This window comes from Lycorma delicatula, chromosome 1 (genome assembly GCF_047948215.1).
Source record: "Lycorma delicatula isolate Av1 chromosome 1, ASM4794821v1, whole genome shotgun sequence".
NCBI classification, from domain to species: domain Eukaryota; kingdom Metazoa; phylum Arthropoda; class Insecta; order Hemiptera; family Fulgoridae; genus Lycorma; species Lycorma delicatula.
In genome coordinates, this window is record NC_134455.1 from 344,868,664 (window position 1) to 344,879,765 (window position 11,102).

At 32.4% G+C, this 11,102-nt stretch overlaps 1 protein-coding gene across 1 annotated transcript in view; it reads left to right on the forward strand.

Annotated features, from left to right (window-relative positions):
• The window catches only part of LOC142317904 (alpha-glucosidase-like), a 95,115-nt gene extending 89,182 nt beyond the window's left edge, over positions 1-5,933 (forward strand). The window contains exons 13-15 of the mRNA XM_075354443.1: positions 3,586-3,781; positions 5,131-5,274; positions 5,699-5,933. Coding sequence (XP_075210558.1) covers positions 3,586-3,781; positions 5,131-5,274; positions 5,699-5,933 — 575 coding nt within the window. The remainder of the gene's footprint in view (positions 1-3,585; positions 3,782-5,130; positions 5,275-5,698) is intronic.
• Positions 5,934-11,102: the final 5,169 nt, after the last annotated feature.

An 11,102-nucleotide genomic window follows, 5' to 3' on the forward strand; every position in this document is an offset into this window, starting at 1 on the left:
TTCAGGACCTTCTTCAGGATTAGCTCCGTCGCTAACGACGAAGCCCCCGGACCAAGTTTTAGCGGAACCATCTAAAGTCTGCTTAATTTTAGCCGCCGGCGTCTGAACTGGCAGCGGTGTACTAATTCGCTTAGGCACAGGCGCGGCAGCCACTGCAGCGAAGGAGACAGACATTTTAACCTTCTCCTCCACCCGTTTTATAGATACGTGGAGTTCACCCAGAGCTTCACCCGTCACCGGTTTGAAGTCCCTGACTTCCTCCACAACCTGGTCCACCTTGCCGGACAGTCATGAAACAACCGAGTCCAAGGCAAGGTTGGCACCTTGGAGTCCCTCGCATTTTAATGCCAGACCCGAGACCAACAATGAACAACTCAATACACGACTCAAATAGAAGTCGAAAAGCTGCCGAATCTCCTAGGACACTCTCGACTCCTTTTTTGAGGAGATTTTGGTCCACTCCAACCGGATTTCCTCGATCCGCCCTAAACCTTCGGAGCTGGAGTTTACCTGCTTCTCAGCAGGCTTACCTTCCAAGACCTCCCGTCTAGGGCCGATCACTGCACCGCCATCCTCCACCTCCCTTGACTTCGTGGTGGGCCGCTCTTCGGGCTTCGCTCGCCCCTCCTGGCCGTGCACTCCTTGTGCGGTTCCGGTCGCAGCCTTCCTCGCACAACTTGTGACAGAGGCTTTGACCGGATTTTTTGTGCAATCCGCTTCATGAAGACACAGCACCTTCCCTGTGGTAACCTCCGAGATCTCCTTTACGGAGGACCTGGGCTTCTGCGGAGCCTGCAGATTGACCTTCTCGGCTGGAAGGGGTCAGCGGCCACCAAGTCCTTGGCAATACCAGCCAAGTCCTCCAAGCAATCTCCCCCGGATGGTTCCATCGCAGCTTAAGCAAATAACACCGACTGGGACGCTAGGCACTACGTCCACAGCCTGAAAGAAACTAACACCTAACTCAAGGAAAGATGAACGTTTAACAATTTCTATTCCGAGCAAGGCCACGTAATCTCTCGTGTTCTCACGTAACCCCTCTCGAAACGTCAAAGCTAAAAGCTTCTAAGTCAGACCACGGCTAGTTTGGAGCGAAATCTCTTCCCGAACCTGCCAGAGGATCCAGAAAATTTATTGGCCTCACGAACTACGAATTGGGGAGACCGACACATAAAGAAAACGTCCTTATTTAGCCGACGGTGGCCCTCCTGCAACGCACTATGCCGCAGTTCCGTGAAACACTTCGCTGCAACGCAGGTTGACTAACTGCCACCGATCGTTGAACAGCCCCGACAGCGTGTCCTTGCAGAAAATCGCTACCGGTAATGCAAATTGTTAATTGAGGGTAAGGCCCCAAAATGGCGGAAAACTAACTTTTTAATAATTGAAAAAATAAAATATGCCTTAAAACCGACAAACATGACATAAATAGATTATATTAACTTAGTGTATGTAAAACCTATACAGATATTTTTTTAAAACCATAAATTTGCAGCTGGCAAAAATGTCCACCAGTTGCAGATCTAAAAAATAATTTTTTTAATTTAAAATTAAAGAAATGTGTAACTTTTTAATTGCAACAGATACTGAGAAGGAACCAACATTCCTAAATAAGACTATTAACATAATATATGAGTACTGATTTGATCGGCCACCAAATAATGGTCACGTGACCTAAGGAAACTTTAAACATAAAAATGACCTTAAAGATTTATGTAACCTTAATGTACAATAATGACATTACTCAACTAATTATATTATAATAACACTATTATAATAACATTATTTTAATTATATACAGTGTTCCACGAAGAGATGTACGATTGAAAAATTATTAAACAACTGTTAAAATTGAAAAAAACAACTTAATAATTAGTCATAACCACGACTAATTATCTAAACGGTTTTAAAATGTTCTACTTCTAATTATCATCTGTTTTTAATCACTTTTACTAACTCTATCGTAATGAATAAAAAATGTGTTTTATCTCAAATTGATTTTTTTATTTGAAAGCCGTCATTTTGTTTCTATTAATCAAAGAAGTTTGACATTTTCAAAGATCATTTTTAGAACCTTCGTTAAAAGGTCTGTTAAGTTTCAATAGAATCGGTGGGAAATGATCAAGTAATATTAAATCAAAAGCATATACCTCTTCGTGGGACACAAGGTATCGTATATATATATATATATATATATATATATATACCGATACGATGAACTATACATACATACTCATACAAAATCTATAAATAGTAATTGCATTAAATCAAACAATAATACTCAAATATATTATACAAACATGTAATGTGTAATAATCTGAGTTAAGCAGAAGTTACATATAAAATGGCTTTATTATAAATGGATTAATAATTGAACAACAATGTTCGTTTGAGAAAGTCTTACTAGACTTTTCATTGATAACCCACCGGGTTGGTCTAGTGGTGAACGCGTCTTCCCAAATCAGCCGATTTGGAAGTCGAGAGTTCCAGCGTTCAAGTCCTAGTAAAGCCAGTTATTTTTACGCGGACTTGAATACTAGATCGTGGATATCGGTGTTCTTTGGTGGTTGGGTTTCAATTAACCACACATCTCAGAAATGGTCGAACTGAGAATGTACAAGACTACACTTCATTTACACTCATACATATCATCCTCATTCATCCTCTGAAGTATTATCTGAACGGTAGTTACCGGAGGCTAAACAGGAAAAACAGAAAAGAAACTTTTCATTGATAATTGGTTTGTTTTCCTATGTTTTTAATTATTACTATTTGAAAATTCATTAATAGACTAATATTGTTTACTTAAAACAAAATTTAAGGTCATTTAAGTAACTGGTGGGAAGAATTTTTAAATGGTTCGGTATTAAAAATGGCAACGAAAACATAGTAAAGCGCTTCTCACAACTCTAAATATTGTGTTGAACTATACGAAAAAAAGTTCCGTTATCTGGTTTGGTGAAGGTTTATATTGTTATTTTACAAAAATAAGTGAAGAATTTTTTTTGAAAAGATCGCACATCCATAAAACTAACCTCGAGGATAAATTAACATACTGGATTTCTAAATATAAGTATAGAAGATAAGGATCGTATTACTGATCGATTAGTGAAAATATATGTTCCAACAAATTAAATTTCCTCGAGATATTGGAAAGCTACCAAAGAATTGGTCTCGTATAAAAAGGAAAAACAGTTCCCATAATTAAAATTATGAGGGCTGTAAAAAAGTCCATTCGATCAATGAACCGTAAAGAGTGAGTACGATTTTCAAGATTGAAGTGAGGAAAATTATAGCCGAACTATTTTTGGTTTCGTCCTAATATAATAAAAACGGATGTAATATCTTGATAAAAAAGTGTATGCTGTAAGAGCATGACAAGATATATAACCTTTCTGAGCTGAAGAATTCTGATGTAGAAAGTTTTTTTTCGAATTTAATCATTACTCTTTTTCTATCAAATAATAATGGAATCTAAGTATGTACACAGATTGATTATTTTATAAAAGGAAAAATTTATTATTAGTTTACCCAAAAATTTAATTTGTACTCGATATTGTAATATTAAAAAATAATATTTTACAGGTTTTTCGAGTAATAAATTTACATGGGGAATTGTTAACCCATCGTACTGGGAAATGAATTTAGAAGCTCAGAAAAAAGCCGAGAAAAGTCATTATAAAATCTATAAGCAATTAGTCAATCTAAGACGAAAGCCGACTATACAAAGAGGCGATCTCAACCTGTATATCGTATCAACATGGGTTCTAGCATTCAGCAGGTAAACAATTCAACATTATTACAATACAAATACGCTTAAAAATGGTTCAGAAGTGCCAAACTTAAATATAAATTGGCTGAATATTCATTTAAATATAAATTGTAAGAAAATACAAATGTGAGCTAGTCAGTTGATCCAGGGACGGACCGATTCATATGAAAATATTTGTTTAAAATTCTTTCTTTTTTGTGTCTTCAGTTATTTGACTGGTTTGATGCAATTCTCCAAGATTCCCTATTTAGTGTCAGTCGTTTCATGTCAGTACATCCCCTACATCCTACATCCCTAAGAATTTGTTTTACATATTCCAAACGTTGTCTGTCTGCACAATTTTTCCCATTTACCTGTCCCTCCAATATCAAAGCGACTATTACAGGATGCCTTAATATGTGTCCTCTCTTCTTTTAACTATATTTTCCCAAATGCTTCTTTCTTCATTGATTTGCCGCAACACTTTATAATTTATCACTTTATCTATCCAACTCTATTATTATACTATTCTCTATATTAACAGGTAAATGTGCACTTCTTGTATTGTTCCTTTTAAAGGAAATTTCATTAGGAGATTTTCATTAAAGGATATAACATCCCGTAACATTATTTATATTAACTTATATAGATCTTTAATAAGCCATTAATCTCAGAATGATAGAAATATTCTATTTTCAGATTTCTAATCTATGAAAAAACCATAGAAAGGTATCATGCTTAGAAAAAATTTTAAAAAAGGTTTTTTTTAATATTAGTGTTGTTATTTTTGTTTAATGTGTTTTATTTATTTTTGCTTTTATAGATTATAAAAAAAAAATATTATTTAGCTTAGTTCTTGACATTTGTTAATTTATTGATGTTCTTTGTATTATAACTATTCTCAGTTTCTCTGTATTTTACTAAATAAAATTCTTGAACTCAATATTACCTTTTATATGATATATGGTTACATTTATCATGTTATCATGTCACAGAATGTTACTAATTTTTATGGTGCATTGATTTGCACTTTTAAATTATATATGTAGTGTTAATTGTTCTTGCCATAATACAGGTTTTCGATGTAGACCCGGTCATAACCTATTTACTATTTTAAGGATGATACATTTTTTAAATTAAATTGTTTTATTGTTATAACAAATGTTTTCATATAATTTACTAAAATTAACTCGAAAGGTACCTTAATGCATTTTTAAAAGTCTGGAGAATGTGGGACTTTTTTAATTCCATTAAATGTTCTGATAAATCAGAGATTTCTAGATTTCTCCAAAAATCATAAACTTCATAAAAAAAAAACAAAGCAGTAAGTTATCAAAAAAATGTATCAATAATAATTTTCTTTTGTTTATAATTTTTAGGAAATTACCTGGAAATGAATCTTATGTGATTTTGATAAATTTTGGGAGTGAAATGGAAATCATATTGATAGGAGAAGTAATACCAAATTTTCCGGACAAATTGAGCGTAGCCATATCAAGCATCAATTCTGGTTATAAAGATGGGTATGTAATCATGTTCATTAAATAAGCAGTGTTAAATAGTAAAAATCTACTTCCATGATAAACACCTAATAATGCAATATTTACAATTAAAGTAACTAATGATGGGAACAATAAATATATTTCTTTCTTAAAAAAAGAACAGAAAAACTAAAAGTCTTATGGTTTGTCATCGGCAGGATTCTCTGCCAAAAGGCAAAGTCAAATTACAAATTCATAAATAAATATGTGAAATAGTATTCTGTTTGAAATAAATTAAGTGCTTGATGTATGTTTGAGAGTTTGAAAGAAATCAACCACGTAACGTTTTCCTGTTTACACTTTTCCTGTGTTATACTTTTTCCTCTCAAAATCATTATATATGACAGTCATATATGTAGAATTAATTATTAATTATTTAATAATTAATAATCTTTTTTTTTTACAGGGAAATAGTGGATACAAAATTTTTAGTACATAACTCGTCAAAACCATTGATATTAAGACCAAAAGCTTCAGTTGTACTAACAACAGATATAACAGTGGTACCAACAACATCGCCAGAAAATATTACATCTACAACACCAACAAGTAATACCGTGAACGTAACCAATAATAATTATCTGATATGGTTTTCTCTGATAAATACGATAATTGTAACTTATTTTGGAAAATATTGCTAACTGTTTATTACAACCTTTTATAACTTATTTTTTAATTCTTAAATAAATTATCATTAGAAAGCATTTATTATTAATTTTTATTTTATCCTGAAGATCCGGAGCGGAACGGTGATCACAATCCACCGGAACTAAATTTCGTTCAGTTGCCCATTTCCCGTCTGTGGAAGAGGCTATGGAGCATCGCGATGGAGGCATGGCAGCTTCAATGGCACACCACGGCTAAGGGAAGATCCTTGTATAGGTTTATACAGGATTTGGGGAGATGGTATGCCTCGAGTTCGTTCTTAAGGGCGGCGGGTGCCCAGGTGCTCACCAACCATGTAAATTTGAAACAATATCTGTTTCGGTTTCGCCTAGCGGCTGATGAGTTGTGTGCCTGCGGGGAGGTCCAGTCGAACGTGCATGTGATGTTCATCTGCCCCGCTCTTGGGGGGCCAGAGATCGAGTCATCCCGGAACTTAGAGGTCAGGGGGAAACTTGGCCGCTCACAAACGGCGAGTCAGTGTGGCGAAAGCCGCATTGCCGGACCGTGTGGGAGTTCCTCGATGAGGTTGCGATGTTCAACCGTCATCGGTAGTTTTAAGGGTTAGTGTAATGTAACGGATTCCTATGGTGCTGCTGTGGGAAGCCTTTCTTGAGATAATGGCTGGCCACCAGCCAGATAAGCTCCAAGCGCTATTAATGATGGACAGGTACCAGCTGGCATGCAGCGACCGAGGCGTGGCAGCTTAAATTGCTGTCTTTTACTTACATAACTAATTCGATAGTTTTAATTGTAACAAGGGGTGCACCTCCCCGATTTAGTTTTAATTCAGACAAGTGAGCGGTTGGGACACATAAGCGGGTGGTGTACAGCACCCTGCTTAATCCGCTCACCCTGATAGGTAGCTCACTAGGAGCTTATAGGAAACGAGGTCGCAATACCGTTCTAGAGGCACAGTAGCCGTTTCTTGGCACGGACATTTGGTCTATGCTCTAGGGCGACCGAATGGGGTGGTGGCGGAAGAAATGCCAGTTAACCAATTATCCTAAAGATAATCACGATTTTAACATAATACAATTTTCTTATTTAATTCTGTTATTCAATATTAACCACTGTTTTTTTTTCTTTCTTTCCTTTGTAAATAAATCCATTCCTTCATCGAGTAGAATTTTTCCTAGTGAAAAACAATGGAATTATCCTCTCAGACCGGCTATCAGCAAGATACGGGTAGATGTACCAACAAAATTCAACATTCGACGGAAAATAAAACGTACTTTGTAATCTCTTAGCAGGGATGAGTAACCTTTTATTACAACAGGTCAACTACAAATTAAAACTTTTTATGCGGGCCGCATATAAGAAACGTATTAAAATATGAACATTAATGGTAAACACAAATTATCTCTTTATTAACAAAATGAAAAAAATAACAACCCTATAAAAAAATAACACAAATGAAACATATAATAGAAATACTGAAAAAACAGCACAAGATAATTATTATGGGAAAAAATATCAAACAAATTTTATTAAGAAGTTTGGCATTGCCTCTTTGCAACAAATTGGATGACGGAATCCCTACTGCGGTTTTTGACTTGGGATTCCGGCATCGGCTTTTTTATAAAATTCAATTAACTCTTTTGATTTTTTATTTTTCAACCAATGTTTAAATTGTTTTCCACCGTCTTTACACAATTTTTTCGCGTTAAAAAACCCTGTATATGTATCTATAATTAGTTAAAAATCGCCAAATATACCGTACGAATACTTATCTTTTATTTCTTCATAACATACATCGATTAAACTCATTTTGTTAATCTATAAAGCAGGAATCGCTTTTTAGATACATTAAAGAATCATTTAGACTTTTATGTCAATAATATATTTGAATGAAAATAATTTTTTTATATACATATGTACCAGTAATAATTTTAGTTAATTCACCTTTATTATCATCTTAACCCTTATAAATAGCCGATCCTCGAATATGAGGTTTTGTTACTGTAAAATTCAATTAATTCCTTTGATTTTTTAAAGATTGCTGTTTATTGTAAAAATGTAATGAAAAAAATTACTTTATATGAAACAATTTAATCATGGGAATTCCCACCACCTAATTTAGATATATTAAAAAATGGACAAACGGTATATATAGTGTTTGGCTGATTGGAATTCCGAGTAACCTAAGTTTCTGAATAATAATGAATAATTCTTTAGATTGTTTATTTTCACGCCAATAAAAAAATTGTTTTCCACCATCTTTGCATAATTTCTTCGCGTTAAAACCCGTATTCGTATCGATAATCAGCTTAAAATCACTAAAAGCCGAGGTGCAGATTCTTACCTCGGTTAATTTAGACACATTAAAGAATCATTTTTCCTTTAAAATATTGTTGATGATAATAGTAAAAAATAAACTTAAACTTGTTATATTTCATGCTGTTTGTTTACTATTTTGTAAAATAGTAAACAAACAGTTAATATGAAAGAAGTAAGTAATATGTAAGTAATATGAAAGTAACAATTAATATGAAAGAAGTATTCATATTACTTAGTTTTTACATTATAGTATTTAGGTAATGTCACTTGAAATGTATAATTTTCATCAATTTGTGGATCTTTATTGTAGTTCCATTCGTATTGTGGTATATGCAACAAATATTTATTATCATTCATCATTTAATATGTACTGTTTTATTGTATTTCAACTGTATGTAAAAAATAAATTATTTACAAACTTCATCAACGGTTCAAAAACGATTTTATAATTTATTTATTATAACAGAAATTATATATTAAACTGATCTCATATTTGCGGACTGCAGATATTTTAGAAAAATATGATGATTCTAAAAACAATATCTGAATATTTTACAATGTTGTATTCAAAATTACACGAAACTATAAACGTTATTGATTATAAACATAAAAGTTAAAATAAAACTTTAAATATAAATTATATGAACATATGGAAAAATTGTCCAAGTTAATACGTAATTCGCAATATGAAAACGTAGAGTCAAATATATTGCATAATATTGCTTATGAACTGGTATATCAAAAAGAAAATTTAGAAAATAAAAGAAATTCACTTTTAAAAAGAATTTCGTTTATGTTTAACACAAATCAGAATGGTTATACATATGAAATGGTAGTTGAAGTGTATAAATATTTAAAACCAATAATACATTTTTTCATAATAAATATTCTTTATATATTAGATTGCAAACAATAATTATATTCATATCTCCACATCTGTATAAAGATATTTACCTAACCAGATAATATCTATCACAAAAGACTTTTATAAAGAATGTCTAAATAACAAAACAATAAGTGTATCTAAAAGACAGTTACGAATTATGACATCTTTATATTTAAACGTTTTATTAGGTTTAGGTCTCGAAAGTGTAATGCTGAATATTAAACACCAAATGGAAAACGGTGCGGTGCCTGTTATAATAAAGCATTTATTGACTGGAATTTGTAAAAAAATGTCTAAGATTGCTTTTTCTGAAATATATCGATCGACAAAATATATTTTTATCTCTAATCAGTTAAAATATAAAGATTACGAACCGCTACCAACAAAAGTTTACGTATATAATGTAATATAAAATATAAAAAGCATACAAGCAATATATTGCATTACAGTAAAAACCCCAGTGATATTTCATTATTTGCAACGACAGCAATCAAAATAAATACTATTGCTGTTTATTCGTCAAAATATCAATTATCTTTTCAAAGAACATCAATAAATTAAAAAATGTCAAGAACTTAGCAAAATAATAATGTTTTTTAAAAATAATATATAAAAGCGAAAATAAATAAAAACACATTAAACAAAAATAACAACACTAATATGCAAAAAAACCTTTTTTAAAATATTTTCTAAGCATTAAACCTTTCTATGATTTTGCATAGATTAGAAATCTGAAAATAGAATCATGAGATTAATGGCTCATTAAAGATCTATATAAGTTAATATAAATAATGTTACGGGATGTTATATCCTTTAATGAAAATCTCCTTATGAAATTTCCTTTAAAATGAACAATACAAGAATTGAACATTTACCTGTTAATATAGAGAAATTAATAAAAACTTACAACTGTAGGTTTTTTTATGATGCACGGCTTACACACACAATATAATTTAAAATATCATTTTATTTAAATATAATATTTTTTAATTTATTAAATTACATGATTATAACTAAAGCACGCGCGCATACCATATTTAGTTTGCGTGGGTGTGGCGGTACTAGCGGTGACGGTCATCACTATCTAAACTAATGCAGTTTCAAAACTTACATAGAACACATTACGTTTATACGGTCGGCAGACTGGTGTAGTCGCGAGGCTTAACGCACTACGTACCTAGACGACCGGGCGATCGTACAAGCATCGGATCACATAATATTTATATCAAAAGAGATGTACTTTGTGTAGTATGGCGTACTTAAGTACATTAGACAGTAACTTATAAAAAAAAAACTATTTTAAATAAAAACATAATGAAAAAGTTTATTTTTATTTTCATTGGATAAAAATTTGTTAAAACTATATATATGTACGAGAAATTTCTAAGAAACTATATATATATATATATATATATGTATAGTAGTACAATTTGATTGTTATGTATATATATACATACCAGAATCAGAACAAGAGATAAATATTTAAAATTAAAAAACACAACACGACTGCCTTAAAAACGTTGCTCTATAATATAGGATAATTAATGAGCGTCCGGGTGGCAATTTTCTATATAAGTTTTTGTTTCTTATTTTTTGAATGTAATATGTATGTATGTATGTAGCCTATGACTCTCCCCGGTAACGTAAAACTATGTATTTTAAAAATATAATACTTATTATGTTACCTATCTTTACTTCGGTTTTTTTACTATTATTATATATATGTACATACATAACTTTGAGAAGATAATTCGCTTCTAACTCTTTTACTTGAAACAACAAACTATACATCACAGCCAAAGCACTGGTGAAGACGCCAAATTGTCTTGCGTCGAAAGCGAATTAAAACCTACATAGAAACATCCGACGACGGCGTCATTCGAGAGCTTCTGACGGACTGACGACAGTGACGACGCGTGTCACGGGGGAGGGGTGCGGTGAAAAGCGAGTACAAGTGGCAAAGAGATAGAATCGGTGCCTA